Source organism: Bubalus bubalis, chromosome 2 (genome assembly GCF_019923935.1).
Source record: "Bubalus bubalis isolate 160015118507 breed Murrah chromosome 2, NDDB_SH_1, whole genome shotgun sequence".
Taxonomy (NCBI): Eukaryota; Metazoa; Chordata; class Mammalia; order Artiodactyla; family Bovidae; genus Bubalus; species Bubalus bubalis.
In genome coordinates, this window is record NC_059158.1 from 124,953,006 (window position 1) to 124,979,419 (window position 26,414).

General features: G+C 54.2%; 1 protein-coding gene across 2 annotated transcripts in view; it reads left to right on the top strand.

Moving 5' to 3' along the window:
• GLI2 (GLI family zinc finger 2) overlaps positions 1-24,193 on the top strand; it is a 262,832-nt gene extending 238,639 nt beyond the window's left edge. For both annotated transcript variants that reach the window (XM_025277496.3, XM_044936487.2), the window contains 9 exons: positions 2,509-2,710; positions 4,396-4,609; positions 6,215-6,337; positions 9,367-9,501; positions 12,302-12,451; positions 15,082-15,246; positions 16,385-16,663; positions 18,223-18,559; positions 19,966-24,193. In XM_025277496.3, coding sequence (XP_025133281.3) covers positions 2,509-2,710; positions 4,396-4,609; positions 6,215-6,337; positions 9,367-9,501; positions 12,302-12,451; positions 15,082-15,246; positions 16,385-16,663; positions 18,223-18,559; positions 19,966-22,388 — 4,028 coding nt within the window. In that variant the 3' untranslated portion in view covers positions 22,389-24,193. The remainder of the gene's footprint in view (positions 1-2,508; positions 2,711-4,395; positions 4,610-6,214; positions 6,338-9,366; positions 9,502-12,301; positions 12,452-15,081; positions 15,247-16,384; positions 16,664-18,222; positions 18,560-19,965) is intronic.
• Positions 24,194-26,414: the final 2,221 nt, after the last annotated feature.

Below are 26,414 nucleotides of genomic sequence, written 5' to 3' on the forward strand. Positions count from 1 at the left end.
ATGGAAAGCAGTTTGTGGTGGGATCTTGCTGGCCCTGCCCCTCCCCACCTCTCTGAAGGTGGACACTGAGGACCCAGAAAAGCCACGCATCAGGGCTCCTCTGGACCTGGGTCTGAATCCTGCCCTTGAGCAAGTCTCTAACCTCCCCAAACCTCAGTTTCTTATTTGCACAGCTGGGTTTGTGTCTCGGGGGACCATTCAGTTCAGTCACTCAGTCATGTCTGACTCTTAGCGGCCCCATGGACTGCAGCATGCCAGGCTTCCCTGTCCATTACCAACTTCTGGGGGACACTCTTGGGGGACAGTGGTGGCTGTTAATTGCAACAGTGGGTCTGAATGTCCTAATTGGTGGCCATCGCTGGGTTATACATCACACCAAAATCCAGAAGCAGGCATTTATCCAAACACCACACCAAAGGGATACACACCATCTCTAGTTGCTGACGGGCCAGGATGTGTCTGTTCTTGGTCCAGAATGATCGTTCAGATGGGTGGGTGCAGCACAGCCCAGGCTCCGTCAGGCTGACCTTGTGTTCCTGGGATCCTTCCCACCACAAGAGAAAGATGGTGATATGGTCTGAGTGTGTCACCTGCTGGCCTGCGTGCCAGCCATGCTCCTGGGCCCCTCTGTGAGGCAGTGTCCTCCACAGCATCTATGGAGCACCTTCTGTGTACCCACCATAGCCCTGCTTCCTAAAAGATATACAAGCCCCAGTTCTCAGAAGCCAACAGAATACACAGACAAAAACAAAGATGTGCTACAAGGGCTTCATCCTTCTGGTTGAAAACAAAGTCTACAATTACATGCGTGCTGCAACTGTGGAGTATTTCGGAGTACCCAGGCCATCTCAGCATCTGTCATCCCATTGCAGCCTGGTGACCCCAGTGCTGAAAGGGTTCCCATTTTATACTAAGGACAAGGAGGAACATTCCAGTCTTGTACAGCTTAACAGTTTGCCCCATGCAGCTGACTTGTACACACATACATACAGGGTACCAGCCCTCACCCCACCCCAGGCCATTGGTCTTGGACCCAGCATCCCTATCCATAAGGGAGACAGTTAGGAGAGAAAATACCAGAATCCCCTTGCAGCCGGGGAATCCAGGGCCTCCTCTGTCCTCTCCACAGCCTCAGAGAGGTGTTTCTCCTCGAGGCCCAGCAGTAAAGGGATTTCCCAGATTTGCCAGCCAAGGATAAGGGTTGGGGGAGAGCCAGGCGTGGCCGCCCCCCAGGGCAGGAGACAGTGGAGCAGCGGCTCAGCTGAGGCTTCTTCACTTGGTGGCTGTGGGCTTTCTAGGGGGCTAGCTGGTCCTGGGGATGGGCGTTCAGAGGGTCTCAGGGTTCACTTGTGCCCCCAGTGCTCCTGCAGTGGTGGTGGTGTGGCACACTGATATGCTGACCCTGCAGCCAGGACAGCCTATGTCTTCCTGGAGCAGGGGCCTACAGGGTCTGAACAGGCAGAGGGAGGAAGGCATCGTGAGCCCAGGCATGGGAGTGGGTTGGGCCGGGCCGTGTGCATCAGAGGCTGAGGTCCAGCAGCTGCTGTTCTTGTTCACAGGCAACCCCTCCAGCCCAAATGAGCCTGAATGCCACTGGAGGGAAGGGTGTAGTCAGGGGTACAGCATGCCCCTGTGCCAGGCATGCCTCACACATCACGTGATTCGCTCTACAGTTAGGTGAAGCCTAACCTTTACAGTGAGGGAATAGGCCCAGGGAGGGTCTGGAGAAGTTGGAAACCTTGGAAGGTGGGTCGTTGTCCAGAGATGGTGTCAAAACATTTCGAGGCCTCTGTGTGTCCAGAGGGGAGAACAGGACCCTGAACGGCAGAGGAGAGGCTGTAAGCAGGAGCCTGTGGGAACAGGGAGCCCTGCTGGGGCAGGTGCTCCTCCCTCCCCGCAGTTGTGTGCGTACCTACGGGGGAGGGGAGAGAGTACTCATGGGCAGTCAGATAGGGTGTGAGTGTGTGTGCGCACCTGTGTATCATACAGCTGATCACGCTGGATGAAGGAAGCTGGAGGAGAAAGATACTTCCATTTATGTAATAGACAAATATGCAAAACAGGCAACTCTAAGCCGTCTGTGAGAAGCCAGGGAGGTGGGCTGCCCGTGGGGAGGGTCGGGAAGGGGCAGAGTGGCTGCTGGGCCCTGCTTCTTGACCTGATGCTGGCTTCTTAGGTGGGTTCCCTTTATGAGAGACCACCAGGCAGCTCACCTACAGTTTGTTCCTTGGCTGTCATGCGTTTAAGCATTGCTGCATGCAGTCCCGGCCTCTGTGTGTCTAACAGGAGAGGCACGAACACAGCTCCTCGGCACACCAGGTGTGGACAGATCCATCCTGCAGAAGAGCAAACTGAGATTGAGAGAGGCCATGCCCCAGAGTCCCCAGGTTGACGGGGCAGAGCTGCAGTCCCATCAGACCGGTCCCCTTCCCCCAAGTCCCGTCCCCCTGTTCCGTCCCCTCTGCGAGCGCCATCACGCTGATGCGGCTTGGCTTGGATGTTCCGCAGTGTCGCGTTTCTCCAGCCCCCGGGTGACACCCCGCCTGAGCCGCAAGCGGGCGCTGTCCATCTCCCCGCTCTCAGACGCCAGCCTCGACCTCCAGCGCATGATCCGGACCTCGCCCAACTCGCTGGTGGCCTACATCAACAACTCCCGCAGCAGCTCGGCCGCCAGCGGCTCCTACGGACACCTGTCGGCCGGTGCCCTCAGGTGAGCCTGGGCCAAGAGCTGGGGCGGGAATGGGAGCTGGGCGGGGGCCCAGAGTGGAGGGTCTGCACAGGCCATCCCAGGAGAAAGCAAGACTTGTATTATTTTTTAATTTGTTAAAGTATAGTTGATTTGCAATGTTGTATTAGTTTCTGCTGTACAGCAAAATGACTCCGTTAAACAGATATTCTTTTTCATATTCTTTTCCATGATGTTCTATCCCAGATATTGAATATAGTTCCCTGTGCTATCCAGTAGCACCTTATTGTTCATAGGACTTGTTATGAGTCAGCCGACTTGCGACTATTCCATGAATTCAAAACCAGTAGGGATGATATTGAAATGTGCCAACATTTGGGTACATCTTCATGAGCCTGTTTTTCACCCGCCAAACAATTTCTGATGTGATTAGTTACCCTTACCGAGCCTGTTATGAAAGATTCCACCATAAAGTCAAAGGCTGACTTGGCTAATATTTCAGCGGGTGTCCCTGACCAGCACTGGAAGTACAATACTGACTTGGCCCTCACATGTCTGGGCTGGCAGAGGCCTCCCTCCTGGGTCACAGCATGGCACACCCAAACCTCCTCAACACTGCCTACCCTGTCCCCTCTGTGCAGCCCTCGGCTTTTGAGAGAACTCAGACTCCAGCCAACCTGACTGAAACCCACGACCTTCCCATGGCCCTCCAGAAAGAGGGCATGGGGGGCAGATAGAAATGTCAGGAGAGTTCAGCCGAAGGATCAGGACGAGGAAGGTTAATGATTGCATCTGTTACCTTTTGATGCATGACAGAACAAACAGAAACCAAAAAACAGTTTGGAAGCAGTTTCAAACAACAATAAACATTTACCGTCTTGCACCGTTTCCGAAGGTGAGGAGTATGAGACTGGCTTAGCCTCAGGTCTCAGGAGGTTGCAGTCAAGATGTCAGCCAGTGAGACTCACCTGCGTCTGGGCATCTGTTTCCAGGATGGCTCGCCCTCGGGGCTGTTGGCTCAAGCTTCAGTTCCTCGTCACAGGAGCCCCCCCCCTCCACATGCTGCTTGAGCATACTCACAGCATGGCAGCCAGCTCCCCTTCCTCCAGGACCCAGGGGAAGTGATCCCACAGAGAGCAAGGAGGAAGCCACAGCATCTTCTATGACTTAGCCTCAGAGGGTACCATTTCTCCCTTGATAGATCTGGGATAGATCTGTTCTGTAAAGACTGGTGGGTTCATAGGCAGGTGACCTGGAAGAGCTCAGAAGTGCAGTAGGAGTTCAAGAAAAGAGGAGAATGTGAACAGAGGCCTCAGGGTGCACTTCCTGGATGAGGGGGCATTAGAACAGACATCAGAGGTCAAAATGGGTTCAAATAGTTCAGGGGCATCAGTGATGCAGGGATGCATCTCAGGCATCAGAGCAGTGAAGGGCCAGGATGTGGGGAGGGACTTGCCAGGGCAGAAGGCTGCATCCTGGGGCAGGGCCTAGTGTCTAGCACAGAGGAGGACGCCTGAGACAGCAGGCAGTGGGGAGCCGCAGCTGGTGCTTGAGTGAGGTACAGTCATAGTGATGGGGAGAGGTCAACAACTTGACCATCCTGATCTCTGGGCAGGGTCCTGTCTGCCCAGGACATGTGAGCCTCACAGAACCATGCTCCCCACCCCACCCCAACCCCACTCCTTCACCTTGTCTGCCCTTCTCTGCAGCCCAGCCTTCACCTTCCCCCACCCCATCAACCCCGTGGCCTACCAGCAGATCCTGAGCCAGCAGAGGGGCCTGGGCTCGGCCTTTGGACACACGCCACCCCTGATCCAGCCTTCGCCCACCTTCCTGGCCCAGCAGCCAGTGGCCTTCACCTCCATCAATGCCGCACCCACCCAGCTCAGTAGCAGCAGCAACTGTCTGAGTGATGCCAATCAGGTAGGTGGGTGCAGGGAGCAGGGGGGCCACCAGCTACTCCTATGAACCCAGGGAAGGCCGATTGTGGCCATCTCATGCCAAGAACTTGTGGAAGGACTCTGGGCACAGGTCTGGCTGACAGGATACCTCTGGGCAGAGACCACGTGATCAAATGGGCCTTGGGCTGGATGCCAGGTCAGGAGACCCAGAGTGGGGCTTCACACTGCCCTCACTCCCTGTGGGCAAGTGCCCAGCCTCAATTTTTTGGCCACCTGTCTAATAAGACTAATAAGCAAATGGAGAAACTCTAGGGTTCAGAGTCAGGCATCATACAGGGGCTTCATACATAGCATGTAACATGGATGAAACAGATGGAGTCATGGCTAATACCATGCAGCTTAGTTTTAGAGCATGAGAGCCATCTTATTTGACTTTCCCAATGGTCCTTGGACAGGCCTGGGCCCACTCACACAGTACCTGGCACACACTTGGTGCCATGAGCATTTGATGAATGAATGAAGTCCTTTTTTGCAGATGAGGAAATGTAACTGGAATCATGGAGACAGTATGAAACAGTGAGAAGGGCACAGGCCTCGGAATCAGACAGTGTTTTGAACCCTGATTTGCCCGAAAGCTCTTTCAGCCTGAGCTGATGCCCCTGCAGAGTAGAGCCTGCCACCCATATTAAGTCACTGTACCTGGGTCCACCTGGATCCTGGTTAGCACCCATGATGATAGTTCTTGAGGTGAAGCACAGGCCACTCAGTTTAGGAGCAGCTCTTCCCAGAGCTCCAACCAGCTACCCAGCACCTCCCCCAGATGGTGGCTGTCGGCTTTTGTCACATCCCCTGACACTTGAACTGTGGTGCTGGAGAAGACTCTTGAAAGTCCCTTGGACAGCCAGGAGATCAAATCAGTAAATCCTAAAGGAAATCAACACTGAATATTCATTGGAAGGACTGATGCGGAAGCTGAAGCTCCAATACTTTGGCCACCTGATGCGAAGAGCTGACTCATTGGAAGACCCTGATGGTGGGAAGGATTGAAGGCAGGAGGATAAGGGAATGACAGAGGATGAGATGGTTGGATGGCATCACCGACTCAATGGACATGAGTTTGAGCAAACTCCAGGAGATGGTATAAGACAGGGAGGCCTGGCGTGCTGCAGTCCATGGGTTCACAAAGAGTCAGACACGACTGAGCAATTGAACAACTGACACTGTAGCTCTAACCTGCTTGTCCCAAGGAACCACGCTCTTCTGTCCTGCTCCCTGAGTGGCCAGGCCCTATCGTCCTCAAACCCACAGTTGCCCCTGACTTGGAGGGCTGAGAAGTTGAGGCCACTGAGTCAGGAGTGGGGGTCCCCATCATTTCTCAAAGAGAGGGTCTCCTGCTCCATCTCTATGGGGTGGGGGCTACATAGTGGGGAGGAGGGCGCTGATGGGCCAAGCTCTGGGCTCTCCTGGCTGTATCCCTGGCCTGAGGACTCAGCTGGGGTGGGGAGTGGAGTGTTTCTGAAACTGCAGTCACAAATGTTGACACAGATGGTCCCAGAGGTAAAGCCCCAGGAAAACTTGGGAGGTCCTGCCCGCATGTGATGGGTCCCTCTGTGCTTCCTTCTCTCAGAACAAGCAGAGCAGCGAGTCGGCCGTGAGCAGCACTGTCAACCCCATCATCATTCACAAGCGCAGCAAGGTCAAAACTGAGGCTGATGGCCTGCGGCCAGCCTCCCCACTGACCCTAACACAGGTAACCTGCCAGCTGTCCTCGGGCTGGGCTCCGGCCTTGTCCCCTAGGGGCCGTGACTCTGTTGGGAATGGGTGATGGACAGCTTGCATGAATGAATGAGTAAATGAATGACCCAGAGAGGGCACATTGCGAGTTCAAGGAGGGCTGGAGCTGTGTCCCTGCTTCCTGCACCCCATGTGCTCATCAAGCACCTGCTGAACAAAAGAAGGAAGGGAGGCAAGGATGTGGGGTCTGCAGCACAAGCTCCAGGTAAACTGAGTCGCTCACGGCCCCTGAACGGCTTAGGCCCGTCCTCACTCCCTCTCCCTGGAAATCTGTCCCCCACCTTATCCCCTGGACAGTAGGAGTCACATCCGCCCAGAGGCTCCCCCCACCCCGCCAGCTTCTGGGTCACTTTGTCTCCTGCACTGCCTGGTCAGCTTTAGAAAGGTGGCGCTTTAGGAACAGTTCCTGGTTTGGCTCTGTGCCACCGGGTTTGCATAGGGCCTGGTGTGCAGTAGCTGGGAGATAAGGTTTTCTAAGGACTCAGTGCCGAGTTGAGGGAGTGAGTGTTCCAGTGTGCAGGAGGGGAGAGGGGACAGGTCCTGGTGAGAAGGAGAAGAACAGAGCCACCTGAGGCCCATAATGGGCCTCTGAGGTCCCTGGAGATCCTGCCACTTGTTCCAACATCAGGCTGGCAGGCATGCAGCCCCAGCTCCTGGGAGGGTCAGTGTGCGTACTAAGCTCCAGGGCCACCTCTCATGGTACCTCCACCCATTACTGCAGAATCAGCAGCTTTGACACCGAGGGTCCTGGGGGCCTCTGGTCCCCATCTCCCCTACATCTGCCGGACCATCCTTTATCAAACCTGTAAGCCATCAGGCATGCTCCGGGCACTTAATTTTTATGAAATATTGGGTTCTGTTATTGTCAGGCAAACACAGGGGTTGGTGACAAATTCTTCTCCCTTCACTGACGCCAAAGCATCTCCGCGTGATGCATGGTCTCCACGCAGCCGGCCATCATTGGGGGCCGTTGAAATTGATGAGGACAGCACGCATCCAAGGGAGATAAATGCGCTGGAGCTGCAGGGACAGGACTGCAGGGCATGGGGGCGCAGTGCAGGCAAGGGCGCTCAGCCCCGGGGAGCCTGCTGCCCTTCCTCACTCACCCGGTGTTGGGGGGTGGGATGAGGGTTGGCACACAGAGCCCTCCCTCCTGCCCAGCTCGGCTCCCACCTCATATCAGGAAAGGACAGGCGTTTATCACCAGGAGGCTGTCACCATGTCACTCAGGGTCCTGATTCACTGACCTGACAGGGTCCTTTGCTCCCTGACTCACTTGCAAGGTGGATGGGCTCTTTCTTTTGGCAGAACAGAACAAGTCCCTCCTGGGCTTCAGCCCTCAGACTCCTGGGCTAGGATGCTGCCCCACTGAATCTGGAGACCTGCCCCCCTTCTTGTCCGTCCTCCTCCGCTCAGGTCCACCTGGCAGCTTTTTCACACCTTTTCCAAAATAAGCAGATCAGGCAGCTTGAAGAAGAATAAGATTATCTCCAGTTTTTCTGGAAGTGCAGAGGTGTTCAGAGGCCCCTCCCATTGCTAGACATTTGGGACAGAATGTTCCTGCCCCTCCTTTTAAGGTGGGCTGAGTGCTGCTGCCTGGGGACTTACTGAACAACATGTCATCATTTTCCAGAACGCAAATATTGATTGTAAGGTGCTTTGGGAAATGATACCTAGAACCCGCCTCTTGGAGGAGCCCTTGCAGCATTTTGGAAAGCCGATCCTGGGTGCGAGTCTGCATCAGCCATGGAAGGGTCACGGGGCTGGTTTCTGTCCCTAGAAATGCACTCGGCTAATGGAGGGAGGCTGAGGTAGGGGCTGCAGCCTCCAATTCATTGAGTCCCTGGAGCCTGCCAGGGGCTGGGGTGCCTGGCTGTGGGGAGAGGGTGTCTTTCCCCCCCAACTCAGCCTGAGCTATGAATGCCTTCCCTGGAGGCTCTTTTGAAAGACAGAACATTCCTGCCATTTTGGAAATAGTTTGCAAGTGAAACAGGTCCCTTAACATCTGCCCCTTTGCCTGGCTTTGCCCTGAGCCTGCCCTGTAGGCCAGGGGGTCCTGGGGAGGCCTCAGCCCGCTCTGGGGGGGTTCGCCAGGCCTGCCTCCCAAACTGGCCATATGTGCCTCTCCCCAGGCCCTCTCCTGGAACCACTCAGATTGTCCTGGGCTCCCTGCTTTGAGGCTGCCCCCCACCCCCCATGAGCTCTGTTAGCATCGGCTGGGATGGGGGTGACCTTGTGGGGTTTACTCTTGGTCTGTTGCTGTTTCGAGAGGAAAAGGCTTTGTCCTCTTTGAAAGGAGCTTTGATGCCTGTAATCAGTGGAAGGCACACCTTAGGGGCCTTTCCTTCCCCCTGAAATGGGCACACGTGGGCTCCAGCGTGGCCAGAAACATGAACCCAGACCACAAATGCACTGTGTTCTGGAGGGAACGGTCAGCCTCCACTTGAATGTTAGGGTGCCTGGCTGTGGTAGCAGCATACAAACACCCACATTTTAGGCTTGTTGCAGGGAAGCCGATTCTGGGAGAGTACTCTGGGTGCCATGTATGACCCTGGGAGGAGGGGACAGTACAAGGATAAGGCCAGGCCAATGTGTGTGGAGTTTCCTCTTGCCTCCAAAGAAGAGCCAACCCTGTTCATATACATGCTGTGAATACAAATGCCCCATCCCAGCCTGTGGGGCCCACCCCAGCTCTCCCCGGAGGAGACCATATCCAATAAGCAAAAGTCACTGCCCTCCTGTCTCCTGTTCTCGTAGCCATGTCCACTGGACCCAGGATGTGATGGGACACCTGGGTAATGACAAGCCAGCATATGTGCGTGCCTGTGAGTGCATGCGTGTGATGTGTATGTGAGCGCAGGTGTGCCTCACCTAGACCAGCCTATGGGTCCTTGGCATAGCCTTCACGGGGCTGACAGTGACCTTTCCCGGGGAACAGGTGGCTGCACAAGGCTCACATGGGTATGCTCTGCCCCACTCCCCCAGGAGCAGCTGGCTGACCTCAAGGAGGACCTGGAGAGAGACGATTGTAAGCAGGAGGCTGAGGTGGTCATCTATGAGACCAACTGCCACTGGGAGGACTGCACCAAGGAGTACGACACGCAGGAGCAGCTGGTGCACGTAAGCCCCTGAGCACCTGCACCCGGCCACGCGGAGCTTCCAGGTCCTCTGCTAGAGAGAAGGGACTCCCAGAGGTGCCTGCACCACCTCCTGGGCAAGTGGGAGGCATGATTACTTACCAAAGCCGTACTTATTTCTAAAATGGGGCTTATAAATACTTATGTCATACAAGAGAGGAAGAAAAATAAGGAGAAAGTTAGAAGGAAAAGGAGCAATAAAATAAAGCCCAGAATAAAGTTAGTATTAAAAACCAAGTATTCTGAGCTAGAGGTCACATACACATCTCTCTATTTTTTCTTTAAGCTTCCTGGCAGTCAGTGCAAAGAGGGAAAGAGGATTAGTTAAGTCAGCCAGTGCCCACAAGATAATAACAAACCTAACACTGAAATCTGAAAGAAGTTTCTCCCATGGAGAAAGGAATTGGTCATTTCCTCTTAGAGACCATGCACAAGATACTCAGTGTACATGGGTGCAGTTGAATGTATACGCCCATACAAGGAGTGAGCTGCTTAAAAATGCCTAGTTACTGACAGATCAGGAGACCAGAGATCTTGAGAACTGGGTGTGCTCTTCAGGGTCTGCCTCTAAACTCCCTACAGCAGCAGCCACTGAGGGCTAACTTGTGCAGTGGAACAGGGGCTTAAGGCAGGAGGTGCCTGGCTTCCTACCTGACCCCACCACAGCGCGCCAAGCAGTTCTGAACAAGTGACTGCACCTCTGGGAGCCTCAGTTTTTCCCTCCTGTAAATAAAGGTGGAGCCACCCTACAGAGGGCTGGAGGCTTACTATGATACCAGCATAAACACTTAGCAGAGAGCAACCCTCCAAACACAGCAATTCTCTCCTAGTTCTTCCTCCCTGTTCCCCACACCAGCCGAGTGTTCTCCTCCTCTGCATCTAGAAAAGAACTTTAAGTCAAGAATAAGCCTCCCCCAGTCCCAACACACACTTTTTAATGAGTGAGTGTCTATAAAGATAAACCTATACCAAGCTGGAAGCTCAAGTGCTGGGTAGATACACACCAACACACATACATACACGAACACACACACACACACAGCGGTCACACCTACAGGCTATCCCACATGAGTTACCTCCTCCCCAGGTCTGTAAAATCAACATTTAAGACACTACCCACTTCCCCTGCTTACTTTTGTCATGAGCTTGCACTCAAAGACTGTAGGGTTCTTTTGCCTTGGGGTTTTTCTCCCCAAACTCTCACCCAGGGGACTGGAGTTTCTTAGCAAACCCATTACTGCTGATGTTGAACCTTTAAAGCAGGGTCTTATCTAATCCCTCAGGGACTCAAAGATAACTTTTCAACCTGTGCCACCTCTTTGGGTTAAACAAGTCTTGAGGTGGAGTCCGGGCCATGGGAGCTGTGAGCTTTAAGCCGATAAGATGAAGAGAGGAGAAGGAGAAGATCTGAGGTGGGGAGGGGGCCCAAGCAGAGGGGTGGAGTGAAAGTGAAAGTTGCTCAGTTGCATCCAACTCTTTGCGACCCAGTGGACTATACAGTCCATGGCATTCTCCAGGTCAGAGTACTGAAGTGGGTAGCCATTCCCTTCTCCAAGGGATCTTCCCAACCCAGGGATCGAACCCAGGTCTCCTGTATTGCAGGCAGATTCTTTACCATCTGAGCCACCAGGGAAGCCCAGAGGAGTAGAGGGGAGGATGTAAAAGATGCTCTAGCAAGGACTGAGTCAACTCCAAAGAGCAGGGAGGGGATTCTTCATGGAAAGGCAGACAGTCCAGATGTGGGAAGCAGGGCTCCAGCTGCAGGCTCCTACCTGGGCCCAGGGCTGTCATTGGGGCTGTAGGTGACCACCTGCATCTGGCCCTGGAAGGAACAGGGTCCCATGAGAGGGGGCAGCCTGCTCTGCCCAGCTCCATCTCTCTCTGTGCTCCCTGAGAAGATGGATGGCCCAGGCACGCACATAAGCTAGAGCCCCTAGTCAATTATTAACAATTTGTTGCTAAGTAAACCAATAAGAAAAAAATGAAAGGCATTGTCAGGAAGCATTTTGATCATTTGAAAAGCTTTCAGAATGGAAAGTGAGGCTAATATGCTAAGATTTCCCTGGAAGTTCAAAGCGCTGTAGATTCTGCTTATCTCGGTGTCGGCATTTGTATGCATAACAGTCTGGCCTGTCACCTGGGGCAGAAGGGCCCAGCGGTTTTCTGTCTCACAAGGAGAGAGGCTGCCAGTATCCAGATGCTCAGCTCTGGGCAGCGTTGTAGGTTGCAAAGATCTACAGCAGCGCTGTCCCAGAGAAAGACACTGCCAGCCCCAATGCCAGGCACACGTGTAATCTTACATTAGCTAGGAGAACATTTAAAAAGAGGGAGAGGAGACAGGTAAAATCAATTGGAATCATATAGTTTAACCCAATGTATCTAAAATATTATCCTTTTTTTTTTTTCTTTTTAAACTTTACATAATTGTATTAGTTTTGCCAAATATCAAAATGAATCCGCCACAGATATACATGTGTTCCCTATCCTGAACCCTCCTCCCTCCTCCCTCCCCATTCCATCCCTCTGGGTCGTCCCAGTGCACCAGCCCCAAGCATCCAGTATCGTGCATCGAACCTGGACTGGCAACTCCTTTCATACATGATATTATCCTTTCTGCATGCAATCAATATAAAACAAAATTTTTGAGCTATTTCACATCCTTTTTTTTCATTCTCAGTCTGTGAAACAGGTATGCCGTGTAGGGGGTGGTCTGCACAGACCAGGTGTAGTCTGGAGGGGCGGGTGGCTGGGCTCATCCCTCTCTGTGGGCTTGTTCCTGGCAGCACATCAACAACGAGCACATCCACGGGGAGAAGAAGGAGTTTGTATGCCGCTGGCAGGCCTGCACGCGCGAGCAGAAGCCCTTCAAGGCACAGTACATGCTTGTGGTGCACATGCGCAGACACACAGGCGAGAAGCCCCACAAGTGCACGGTGAGTGGCCATGGGCTGGCCCGTTGGCCGGGTTACGTGGGTCATGTTGGACATGGCTGACCACGGAAAGACCCGGTGGAACAGCTTTGGGACAATGGGACAAGACCTGTCAACAGGACATCCTGTCTGCTCCTGCCCGGTCTGGCGTCCTAGGGGCCCCTTGTTCTGTCTGCTGCCCCTTTCGTTTGCGTACTCTCCCTGAGGAGCGTGTGCATCTAGGTACCTGCGGTGGAGGTGTGCTGGTGTCTCTGTGGTTGTGTCTGTGTGACCAGGAGCCCCAAAGCTATGCCCCACTTAGCTGGGTGGCCCTGAGCAGAGGGCTGGCTCGGTAGCTCCCTGCAGACTGTCCTCTGCACAGAAAAGTTTCACTGGAGAGTCACAGATTGAGTGATGATGATTTAAAAGTCACTTTGGCGGACTTAAAAAAAAAAAAAACGTGAACACAATTATAAGACCTTTTGGACAGTCTCCCTTATGGAGTCAACACAGTTTGTGACTATCTGGTGAGACCTTTATTTAACACACAGGAATTTCTCCCTTTCAAAGGAGCAGGCCATTTGTGTATCTTCTGTGGGGAAGACTCTATTCTAATATTTTGTCCGTATTTAAATTATTTGTCTTTTTGTTGTTGAATTGTAGTAGTTTTACTAGACTCTAATCGGATATATGATTTACAGGTATTTCCTCCTATTCTATAGGTTTTCTTCATAGTTTCCTTTGAAGGATAAAAGTTTTGATGTTCAGAGAGTTTGTTTTATTGATATTGCTTGTGCTTTTGGTATCATATCTAAGAAACTACTGCCAGATGCAAGGTCACAAAGATTTATCCCTGTTTTCTACTGGGAGTTTTATGGTTTATATGTATGTAGTTTTATTTATATGAGCATATAAATATATACACATATATATTTTTAGTAGTGTAGCTCTTCCATTTAGGTCTTTAATCCATATTCATTTAACTTGTATATGGTGTGAGGTAAGGATCCAGCTTCATTCTTTTGCATGTTGCTACACAGTTGTCCCACTCCATTTGTTGAAGAGACTGCTCTTTCCACATCAAATGGTCTTGGATCCTTGTTGAAACCCAATTGACCCTAAATGTGTGAGTTTCTTTCTAAACTATCAGTTCCCTTCCATTGACGGCTACATCTGTCCTTATGCCAGTACCACACATGGTCTTTTTTAATCGAAGAATGGTTGATTTACAGTGTTATGTTAATTTCTACTGTATAGCAAAGTAACTCAGTTATACACACACATATATATGTTCTTTTCTATATTCTTTTCCATTATGCTTTATCTTAGGAGATCAGAGATAGTTCCTTGTGCTATACAGTTGCTTGATTACCATAGTTTTGTTGTAAGTTTTGAAATTGAGAAGTGTCAGTCTTCCAAATTTGTCCTCCTTTGGCAAGATTATTTTTGCTTTTCTGAGTCCTTTGCAGAAGTTATTTTCTTAAGATCCTGAGTGGTAGCCAACCATAGCCCTCTGATATGAGCTGTGAGCTGCAGAAACAGAAGGCACTGGAGCCAAGTGTGCTCAGTCAAACTGGTCAGGAATAAAGGGGAGGATGTGAGGAATGAAACAGTTCCTGCTGGGGTTTATGCGTCATTCTGGGGGCAATTTTCACAGCTACACTGGATGCAGTTGCAGTATCTTTGGAATAGGTAACTCTTGCAATGATCCTTCCCTACCTCCCTTCCTGCCCCTCTCTCTGGCTCCCTCTTCCTTTCCTAAAATGTTTCTTGAGTGCCAAAAAACGTTTCTATTCACCAGGCACTGATTCCTAGGAACACAGAAACGAATAGGACCTAGAAGGTATCTGCTCGCAGGGAGCTTGTATCCTTATGGGAAGGCCAGATAACAAAATGATTAAGATAATTATAAACTGTATTAGGGAGTATAGATAAAAAAGGGTGTTATTATAATTAAGAAAATCAAAGAATTACTGTAGGAGGAGATGACCCCAAAGACTGAGAGGGAGTGGGCTGGGCCAAGGCCAGGGTGGGTGGAGATAGGAAAAAGCTTCCAGACAGAGAGGATGGTGCGTGCAAGGCCCCTCACGCAGGAGAACTTAGTGGGGTCAAGGACTAAAAAGGAGAGAGACATGGCCTGAGCCAGGGTCAAGGTGGCCTGCTCCCTCCGCAATGTGGGGGACACTGGATTTTATTCTTGGCACATTTTAATGCATAAAATATTCTAATCAGGGAGGGGCATCAGGAAACTGTTGAAAATAATATTTACCAAGTTTTTAATCATATGGGAAGAGTCTTATAATGTGCTGTCGATTTTAACAAGCAGAATAAGCAACTGAATGCTTGAGATGTTCCAGTTCAGGTTTTTAAAATGTGAGGGGATGGCCTGCAGAGCCCCAGAATGAGACTTGCCTGGAGGCCAGCAGTGCCTGTCCTGGGCCATGGAAGGTTTCATTTTCCTCCTTGCACTTTTCAGTCTTTTCCAAGTTTTCGAGATGTGTCATTTATAGGATCAGGAGGGAAGGGAGATGTTTAGTTCTGCGCTCCTGGCTGCACCTGTAGGGCGGAGTGAACCAGTCCACAGGTTGGGCTCCCTGCACTGTATCTGGGACTCACCATATCTGCCCTCACTGACCAAACCCTTCTCTTCCCAGTTCGAGGGCTGCTCAAAGGCCTATTCCCGCCTGGAGAACCTGAAGACTCACCTGCGCTCCCACACGGGGGAGAAGCCGTATGTGTGTGAGCACGAGGGCTGCAACAAAGCCTTCTCCAATGCCTCAGACCGCGCCAAGCACCAGAACCGCACCCACTCCAACGAGGTACCCGCCTGGGGGCCCCGGCATGGGTCACCCTCACGCCATGGCTTCTTGACACCTATAGGCCATTTGGTAGCCAGATGTCACTCCCTGCCACCCCTGCTGTTGGAGCTCAGCACACAGCCCTAACCCCTGTCCCCACAGTCCGACAGCAGCTGATGACACAGTCCAGCTACTAGTGCTGCCTGGCCTGCCATGGCTGTCAACCTGCCCTCAGTGGGGCACAGGAGGCTCTGTCTCCCCAGGTAGCCAGAGCCCCGGGCAGAGCTGAGGGAGCCCTTGGTGTGGGCTGTACCTGCCTCCCGGTCTCTCCTAGGGTCAACCACCATCACTCAGGTAGACTCAGGAAAGGATGTCTCTAAAAGTTTAGGGACATTTTGGACCCCAAAGAGACTTGCTTTGATAAGAAGTCAGAGGAATTCCCAAAGGTATCAACTCAGAGCGTCTAAAGACAAGAGATAGCCTTGGAAAGGTATGTGTGTTTGCAAGTATGTATGCGCCTGTGTGGATGTGGTTGTATGTGTTATACGGGGAGGAGGTATGGATACGTATATGTAAGTATGTGTACACATGTGGGTGTTTATATACATGTTTAAGTGTGTGTGTTTAGGTGGATGTGTGTGCATACATGTGTGTACATGTCTGTGTGTATACATGTAGACAAAAGTCTGTTTATATGTGGATGTTGTGCGCGTGTGTGTGTGTGTGTGTATGAGCTCAGGACTAAGCGTTAGAAACCCTGGGTTTTCATCCCGCTCCTGGGTGACTTGGAGCCAGTGTCTTTGCCTCTCTGAACCTGTCTTTCCTCATGAGAGAGAGCAGGGTGTTCAGTGCTGTCTCACAGACATATAAGAAGGTAATACACTCACTGATACTAAAAATCCCAACATGCTGATCGCTATGCTGATCACACCAGGCACTGTGACCCCTCCCTCCACAGGCTCTGATCCGTATCTCCAGTTTGGGGGGGTGGGGATGAGGGTCTCGTTAGCCACATGCTTACCTGCAAGAAAAGGTGGCAGGCGAGGCCGGTGGGGCAGGGCTCCATCCAGGGGTCCAGCCCCTCTCAACAGGGGTGCCGCAGTGCTCCCCTGCGGAGTCTGCCTTCCTGCCCCATGCATGACGCCTCTTCACTTCCCAGAAACCCTACATCTGCAAGATTCCAGGCTGCACCAAGCGGTACACGGACCCCAGCTCCCTCCGGAAGCACGTGAAGACGGTCCATGGCCCAGACGCTCACGTCACCAAGAAGCAGCGCAACGATGTGCACCTCCGCGCCCCCCTGCTCCGGGAGAATGGGGACAGCGAGGCCGGCGCCGAGCCCAGCCGGGGCTCTGAGGACAACGCCGAGGCCAGCAGCACTAGCCAGGCCGTGGAGGACAGCCTGCACGTCAAGGCCATCAAGACGGAGCGCTCCGGGGTAAGCCAACTGGGCAGCAGGGGCCCCGTCCACGCCCTGCCCCCAGGGGGCCATGCCCAGCAGCAGGAGAGCAATGCCATCTGCAAGGGGGCACCCTCTCCAGGAGCAGAAGGATGTCCCTCCTCTCTACAGCTCAGTATCCCTCCCTTCACCACCTCTGGCCCCCACCGAACCTGTCTTGAGCCAAGTGGGTCCCATTCTGCTGGGCTGACCATGGGGAACAGGATGCCTGCCCCGACTGGGTCAGTCTGCAGGGTGTGGGTGGTTTCCAGTGGCTGACTTTCCCACCGGCCCCCAGGCGCCGCAGCTGCCCCACACCCTCTGTCCTGTCTCTGCGTCCTTGCCCTTCTGGCCTGCACCCCTTTTGTTCTAACCATCTGTTCTTTGTCTCCACCTCTTTCTCCTAACTGTACCTCCCCTAAGGATAGACGGTACTGAGGTGAGCAGAGGAGCTGGGTGGGGCTGGGGGAGGGCTGGCATGAGTAAGGGTGGCTGGGGTGCTTGGCCAGGCTCCTCAAGGGCCTGGGAAGGCAGGTTTGGTTAGGTAGACAGCAGGTGCTGCAAGTGGGGCCGTCGGAACAGGTTACAGCTGGCAGCAGGGGGCAAGTGTGCAGTCACAGGAGGAAGCCATGGGGTCCGAGCCTGCATGAGGATCAGGGCAGAGTGGAGGTGCAGATCAGGCTGCAGAGGAGGGAAGGACAGACCTCCAGAAGGTCTTGAGTCCTGAGGTGAGGAAGATGGGCAGTGCCATGGGCAAGTGAAAGCACTGCAGCTTCCCTGGAAAGGCCTGGAATGTGGGACCTTCAGACCAGGAGTGAGCCGGAGATGCTTCATCCCAGGTGAGCCTTATTTGGGCTCAGATCCCAGGTCACAGTGAAGGTTGCCCACGGTCTGTGAAGTTCCGCACCGTACACGTGTGCCATGAACTCTCATCCCACTTTGCCTTGACTCAGAGGGAGTGCTGGTTTGGGAGGGCGAGGGCAAGGGCTGCATCCAGCAGCTACAACCTCTGCAGTCCTTTCTAACAACCCGTCTCCAGCCTTTTGGGCAGGCAGCAGGTCAGCAGGCCTTCACTCTTCCTTGCTTCCTCGAGCAGCCCATCACTGCTGTCAGGATGCTTAAGTCTCCTCTTTTTGTGTTAATTTCACACGGCTGCGGCAGTCTCTGTGGGGCTCAGCTGCCAAATGTTCACATACTGAAAGCTCTTCAAGCAGAGCTCCGGCCCAGACACTGGCTGGAAGAGCTTAGGAACACAGCAAGGAGGCTGTGTGTGGGGAGAGGGGCTGTAGGTGGGTGCCTGACGATTACCTGGTGCCTTCTACTTGCTGAGTTGTCTCCATCTATCCATTGGCTCTCTCCAGGGGGCAGCTCAGGTCCAGCTTATAGTTGGGGAAGCTGAGGTTCAGAGAAATAATGCTTTGAAAGCTCCTCCATGCAGCAGCTTCCTTCTCGCCCCCCACCCTCACCTCCCCAGGTGTGCAAGAGTGCTGTGTTGGGTGGCAGGGCCCATGGCTTCTCGCACCCTCTGAGTCTGTGCCTTCTTATCATGCCCCCTGCAGCTGTGTCAGTCCAGCCCCGGAGCCCAGTCTTCCTGCAGCAGTGAGCCCTCTCCCCTGGGCAGTGCCCCCAACAATGACAGTGGCGTGGAGATGCCGGGGACAGGGCCCGGGAGCCTGGCAGACCTGACAGCTCTGGAGGACCCGCCGCCAGGGGCTGACACCTCCGCCCTGGCCGCCCCCTCTGCTGGTGGCCTACAGCTGCGCAAACACATGACCGCTATGCACCGGTTCGAGCAGCTCAAGAAGGAGAAACTCAAGTCACTGAAGGATTCCTGCTCATGGGCCGGGCCAGCTCCGCACACCCGGACCTCCAAGCTGCCTCCCCTCCCGGGAAGTGGTAAGTGGAGGCCCCAGATGCACTGGTGGGGTGGGAGGGAATCCAGTGTGTTTCACACCCACCAAACACCATGTGCTCTGGAGAAGATAGATCTTATGAGCCCATTGCACAATTTTGGAAATTGAGGTTCAGAGAGGTGAAAGTGCTTTGCCTAGATTAGTGGTAGAGCTGAGACTTAGCCCAGGCATGAGTGACTCCAAAGCCCATGCTCTTCCAACTGCACCATGCTGCATCCCCATAACTCCTCAAAACAGGCAAACTCAGCTCCCATCATCCTGTTCCTCATGATCCATTCACTTGTCTATCAGGCACCTGCCATAGATACCATAGCAAAGACCCTCTGCAGGACAGTGAGATATTCCAGTCGCTATGGTGAAAGGCCATGTCACCAGATGCAGGATGAGCCAAGTAGCACCTAGGACAGAGCTCAGGGTAGTGAGAGAAAGCAGGGCAGCTGGGGAAGAGCTGGGAGGACTTCCTGGAGGAGGCAGCCCTGTCCTCAGCCTCGGGAAGTGTTAACCAGCCTTTGAGATGGAAGATGTCCTCACTGAGCATTTCCTGAGTGTCGACTCTGCCGAGCAGTGTGCTAGGCACCAGACACCCTGGAGCGCTGAGCCTCTAGGCTGCCCTCCAGGGACTGATGGCCGTGTGGTAGGACTGGGTTATAGAGGGGTGACACTGAGAGGTCTTCCTTGAAGGGAGGATTGTTGCCCCAGCTGTTGGAGGAACTGCCAGCAGATGGCCTTTAATTCCCAGCCTCCTCCAGAGACTGCCCGGGGGGTGACAGCTGCCTCACCCAAGGTCACCCCTTCCCAGGGGGGCCCACATCCAGGAACAGATCAGGGACGTAGAGGCCGCTCAAGGCCCAGAGCGCTCCGTGAGATGAGCCGCAGCTGTCGGGGGTCCAGTGTTGCCGCTGTCTTCTCCCGGCCCACTCTGCAGCCTCTCCGCGCTCCCGTGGCCCTGGGTCCCTGGACGCTCTCTATAAACAGCCTGCTGGGTAAACACAGCCCCAGGGGAGCCCAGCTGGCAACACCCATCCATGGATGAAGAGGGTGCAGGGAGGCTGTGTCCAGGGCCCTCCTGGGCTCTTTTCAGTAACCCAGTGTTCCCCAGCGACACATGCCACCCCCAGCTGGAGACCAAGAATGGGGCAGAATGAGAGCACAGGGCCTGCCCGGCAGCAGCAGACTGGCATCAAGCCTCCTAACTTCTGCTTGTGCCCTGGCAGTAAGTGCCTCCATTTGCTCCCAATTGTCTCTTTCTTCCTTTTGTTGAGAAATCATTGACTGGGTGCCAGACCCTATTCCAGGGCTCTAGGCCCAGCAGGCTCAGTACCCTCCAGGCAGTCCAAGCATCGCCTTTTGTCCCGCATCCCCAACGCTGATCCCTCTCCTCTCCCACAGGCTCCGTGCTGGAAAACTTCAGCGGAGGTGGGGGCGGCGGGCCCGCGGGGCTGCTGCCCAACCCGCGGCTGTCTGAGCTGTTCCCGGGCGAGGTGACGGTGCTGAGCCACCTGCAGGAACGCCGGGACAGCTCCACCAGCACAGTCAGCTCGGCCTACACCGTGAGCCGCCGCTCCTCCGGCATCTCCCCCTACTTCTCTAGTCGCCGCTCCAGCGAGGCCTCGCCGCTGGGCGCCGGCCGCGCGCACCCTGCCAGCTCTGCTGATTCCTACGACCCCATCTCCACCGACGCATCGCGGCGCTCGAGTGAGGCCAGTCAGTGCGGCGGCGGCCCGGGGCTTCTCCAGCTCACGCCCGCCCAGCAGTACAGCCTGCGGGCCAAGTACGCGGCAGCCACAGGTGGACCTCCCCCGACCCCGCTGCCGGGCCTGGAGCGCACGAGCCTGCGGACCCGGCTGGCGCTGCTGGATGCTCCCGAGCGCGCGCTGCCCGCTGCATGCCTGCGCCCGATCGGGCCTCGGCGGGGCAGCGACGGGCCACACTACGGGCCCACGGGGCCGTTGCCCGCTTTCCCCCACGAGGCACCGGGCGGCGGGGCACGGCGGGCCAGCGATCCCGGGAGGCGGCCTGATGCCCTGGCAGCCCCGCGGGTGCAGCGCTTCCACAGCGCCCTCGACGTGACCCCAGGCACGCTACCGCCACCCTGCGGCCAGGGCCGAGGCCTCCGTCTGCAAAGCCACACGAGCGCGGACGGCAGCCTGGCCCGCAGCGGCTACTCGCCCCGGCCGCCCAGCATCAGCGAGAACGTGGTGATGGAAGCCTTGGCGGCGGGGGTGGACAGCACAGGCCCAGAGGTCAGCCTCGGACTGCCAGAGGACGACCTCGTGCTCCCCGATGACGTGGTACAGTACATCAAGGCACGTACCAGTGGCACCCTGGAGGAGAGTACCCCACCGGTGTACCCCCCGGAAAGCACCTGCTTCTCTGAGAACCCCAAACTGCCCAGCCCCGGGCTGCATGGCCAACGCACCATAGCAGCTGCAGACTCAAACGTGGGCCCCTCCGCCCCGGTGCTGGGAGGCTGCCCACTGGGCTACGGGGCCCCCTCCAGCCTGAACAAGAACAGCATGCCTGTGCAGTGGAACGAAGTGAGCTCAGGCACCGTGGACGCACTGGCCAGCCAGGTGAAGCCTCTGCCCTTCCCACAGGGCAGCCTAGCTGTGGTACCACAGAAGCCAGCCTTTGGCCAGTACCCAGGATACAATCCTCAGGGCCTGCAGCCGAGCCCTGGGGGCCTAGACAACTCACAGCCACACTTACAGCCCTACAGTGGAGCCCCATCCGCACCCAGGGGAAATTATACACAGCAGCTGCGGCAGCCAGGGGCTGGCAGCCAGTGTCCGAACACGACTGCTGCAGTGAACCCCCACCCCGGCTACGGCCAAGCCCACCCCCAGCTGAGCATCATGGGGGGGACCCTGAACCAATTCCCCTCCTCTTGCAGCAACATGGCAACCAAGCCAGGCCACCTGGGGCTCCCCCAGCACATGGAAGTTGCTCCTGACCCCACCATGATGGGCAACAGCCACAGGGAGCTCGGCATGCCCAATTCCAGCCTGGCCGGGATGCCACCACCTCATCCAGCACAAAACTACCCACAGCAGAGTCATCACCTGGTGACCACCATGAGCCAGGAGGGCTACCAGCAAGGCCCCAACCTGGTACCTTCCCACCAACCTAGTTTCATGGAGCCCCAGCAGGGCACAATGGGGGCAGCTGGATCTAGCTTTGGCCTAATGCAACCCCGGCCACCCCCAGAGCCTGGCCCTGCCGGCCGCCACCACGGGGTACGTGCAGGGCAGCAGCTAGCCTATGCCAGGGCAACTGGCCATGCCATGGCTGCTATGTCAGCCAACCAGGAGATGACAGAGTCTGTACCCAAGGGGACAATGGGCAGCATGTTGTCCCTACCCCCCCAGCCACCCCCACAGGACACAGGTGGGACCCAGGACCACAGTATGCTCTACTACTATGGCCAGATCCACATGTATGAGCAGAACGGAGGCCCTGAGAACCAGGCCGGCTTCCAAGCCCTGCGACCCCAGCCAACACAGCCCCAGGCCTTGCCCTCGCCGGGGGTCAACCAGGTGTCCAGCACTGTGGACTCCCAGCTGCTTGAGGCACCCCAGATTGATTTTGATGCCATCATGGATGACAGCGATCACTCCAGCTTGCTTTCTGGTGCCCTGAGCCCCAGCCTCCTCCACGGCCTCTCCCAGAGCTCCTCCCGCCTCACCACCCCACGCAGCTCCCTGACTCTGCCCTCCATCCCCGCCGGTATCAGCAACATGGCCGTGGGGGACATGAGCTCCATGCTCACCAGCCTGGCCGAGGAGAGCAAGTTCTTGAACATGATGACCTAAGGCCCCGGCCCCTGGCACTGAGCGGACTTGGAAGGACCATCACTTCCCAGGGCACAGTGCTTTTGTCTGTTTTACCTTTTTCCCCAAAAAGTATTAAATAGGTCTGAGGGAGTTTGGCCAGTGGCTGGTTCAGACCACAGATGCTTTAAGGGCAGGTTTATGTGCATCCCGTCTGGTCTTCCTTTAGATAATCTTTTGGAACTCTCAAAAGTCTCCACGGAAAAGGCAAGGCAGGGATACAGAACTCGTTTACACAGTGCTTCACAGCCTCTGGTGTTTATGGGTGTCTGGCTTTGTCACCTCTGTCATTTGGCTAACAAGGGATAACATTGGCCCAGGGCATTCTAAGCACACATGGAAAGAGGTGAGAGGAACCACATTTGGGTTTGAATCATCCAAAAGCCATACCAGATATCCTAATCCAGGAAGATAAGTTTCTTGCTCCGGTGCCTGCAAGGTAAAGAAATTCCTGGCCCACGGGAATTCTTCTGTGAAGCTTAATTGTTGAAGCCTCTGACGTCCCTTGCTGTGGAGGGGGAATTTTTTTTTTTTACCTGGATGGTTTGGAAGCACATCCTTATTATGGGTTTGGTAGAGCTGGTGTCTCTACCCTGCAAAGCCAAGTTTGCAGCTGGCTGACTGTCCAAGTGTATATGGATGAGTAAAGTATGAAAACATTGCCCAAAAAAGGAAAGAAAACAGTATAATACTCAGGGCAAGCCCAGAAGCTGCCCAGGCCTCTCCAGACCATGTTTACAGTGTTCATGCATGTAGAATGTAGCCCTTCCTGAAAAGAACACATTTCTAAATACCTCGGGGCTGCTGGGGGTTAGGGATGGACCAAGGTGAGCTGAAGTGTGTGATGAAGAGGGGCCTGGGTAAAGAGCACACTGGGGGCCCAGCCTCAGGCCGCCCTGGAAATCTCCCAGTAGGAAGAGGAAGTCACATGTTTACCCAACCCTGTGTCTCCAATGCACTGTCCACCCACCTTATGGTGGAAAACTGTGGGGCTTGATGGCAGCCTTTGCCCACATTCCTCCAGGCTATGCTGTCCGCTCACCAGCAGCCCCCTGACTGACCCCAAGCTACAACATGCAGTCCTGGTATCTTCTGGTCTCCCTTCCCTCCGCCCACCTGTTCATTTCATAGAGAGTAATGATATGCATGGTATTTTGGGCAGGGGTGGGATTCTGAAGGGGTTGATTCTTGGGACTCTGAGGGACCATCTCTGAATTTTCCTGTTCAGTGTTGACCAAGCCCCACCTGGAAATGGAATTTGGAACTGGCGTCAGAAGACATTGTTCCCGAACATATGGGAGGGTGAATGGATGCATCCTCCCCACCACACACGTTCACATACACTCGACACCTTTCTCATGTTGAATTTGTGGCAACCTTGCTGAAACCACCTGCATCACTATGAACTTGACTCTGACTATGAGCCTGGCTTCAACCAGAACATGGCCAAAACCTCACCTGGGCCTCTACACCCCAGAACAGCAAGTGCTTTGTCAGGGTTCAAAGACAAGGTCAAGTTCAAATGACAGCCCTGAGACACCTCCAGGGATCTGTGCTCTGTGTGGTGCATGTTCTTTCCCTGGGCTAGGATTTCACTGGCCGTTCCCAGTTTGTATATAATCTGTACAGAAGACGGCGTCCCTGAAAATACCATAGGTGCATCATCTGGTCAGATTTATATCTCCAAAACATTTTTAGCTTTTTCTACATGCTATGAATTGAGATGACATACTCAACTTGTAAATAAGTCGTTTTTTGTACATTAAAAAAAAGTAATTTTTTCATAATTTATTTGGTCTATCTGCTTCTTTCTTGACATTAGTTAATGAAAACCTGAGCAGTAAATTCAGTGCATTTGAACAGAAATGAAGCTGTATTTTTTTCTCAGCAGGATCAAAATTGACTGTCCCGCCTTTGCCAGGAAATGTTTAACGCTGGGGCATTTACTGGCTGGCTGTTGTCTCAGGGTGGAGGCAGCGGGAGGGGTGCCGGGGGGTGAGCAGGATTTGACGTTGTAGAGGGAACATCTTGCTGTTCTTCCAGCCAGGTGGTTGGAACATCTAAGTTGGTTTGCTGATTGTGAGAGGCAGCACTGGTCTCAAGCCGTCCTCATGTCAGAGGCCCCTCTTGGCCAGGTAGTTGGATGAGCACACTTGAGTTGTGGGAGGCAGGGAGAGGAAGACAGGCAGCCCCCTGTCCTCTGGTGCCAAAGCAGAATCAGGCAGGCTGATGAAGCCCTGGATACCCAGCCACTGGCCACGGGCAAAGGAGCCCATGGGGAGCAGCCACATGCAGGGACTCTGAGCCCTTGGGGGTGGGCCTGGCAGGTGCACAGAGTTACCCGGGTCTGGCAATCCAGCAGGCTGCCACTGAAGCAATTGAGCTACAGCCGTGTGTCTCAGGGGGACCAGTGAGGGGAACCAATGGGGCGTGGGATGAATTCTGGAACTGGGAGGGGAGAACCCAGCATGGGGTTGAAAGAAGTAGACGGCACCTTCTATAGAGCCAGTTAGGCTGGCCTCTGGTATCCCAGCCCGGGCCCCTTAATGCCTTCTGCTCTAGGAGAGAAACCTTGGCACCCAGCTCGGAGAGTTCCCAAAGCCGCCTGAAAGACACTCAGCTGAAAACTAGTTCTGAGGGATGTCACGGATGCTCAGAATAATATCAAGTATAGGAAACCCCTGAGGGGAAGGGAATTCAGCATGTTTCCTTTCTGGGGGTGTCCCTGAGTCTTCACTATGTGTAGGGAGCCATTGCATCTCTGGCCGTATCCTCATGGTGGAAAGATTACAGCTGAGTCCCGCCCCAGGAATTTAGCGGACTGTGCCCTCAGGAGGAGGAACGGAGCACAGACGGCTGAGCCCTTTCCTCTGCCCTCAAAGCCCATCATCTTCAGGCCTCTCATCTCTTCTACATCACATGCTGAGTCCCCGGAGGCAGCTGTGCCCTGCTTTGGGGGCAGGGAGAGGCCAGGAATTCAATGCTGCCTGAGACTAGATGAGCTACAGTATTAAGAAGTCCACTGAGGCCATTCAACTCAGCCACGTGCTCTGTGTCACTTAACTTCGGCCACGATCATGCTGCATGACCATACCCACAAAGCCTTAGCACCAGGGAACAGCATCTATTTCACTCATGAATCTGGCTTCACTGACGGTTGACTGATCCCCATTGGGCTGGGCTGGGTGGCTCTGCAGCTCAGCTGGGAGCAGCTCATCCAGCCAGCTGGGCGGGGGCAGCTTGGAGCTGCTCCACGTGACCCTCATCTTCCTCCCTGGTCAGGACACTGGCCTGGGCATTGTCTTCTCGTAGTGATGGCAGGAGCATGGGAGAGCAAGCAGAAAAATGTGAGTCCTTCTCAAGCCTCTGCTCAGAACGAGTGCACCATCACATTCACCTCATTGTGGCAAAAGCAGGTCATGTGGCAAACCCGTATCAGGGATGGGAAGTGTCCTTCCATAGGAATAAGAGGGATAGAGTGACTATTTCTCAGCAATAGTACAGTCGTCCCCAGTCCACCCTCACGCACTCAAGTCCCTCCCACATGTAGAATAGACTCACCCAAGACCCCCAGAGGTCTCTCTAGTCAATCGTCAGGCTCAAAGTCTAGGATCATGTGGTCTCCATTTGTTCTAACCTAAAAACAGAGCTTCTCTGTCCCCCAGGCACATGCACACGCTCAGCACACAGAGCGGCCCAGGCTTAAAATCACTGCGGGTTCTGCTCCTGTCTCAGCCGCTGGTCCACGGCCTCTGAAGTCGTGCTGGGCAAACATCACCAGTGATCTTACCCTGGGATGGAATGTTCTCTGGTCTACTATTCTTTGCTCTGACATCCATGTTGGAGTGTTCTTTGTTTTTCCATCAATATTTCCACTTCTAAAGAGGGCACTGAAAAGTGTGCCTTCTTGGAGAGCAGAGTAATTCTTCAACCTCTTCCTGCCTGAAGAGGGTTGAGGGCTTGAGATACTTTATGTGTCAAGCAAACTTAATATACTCCATGGTCAAT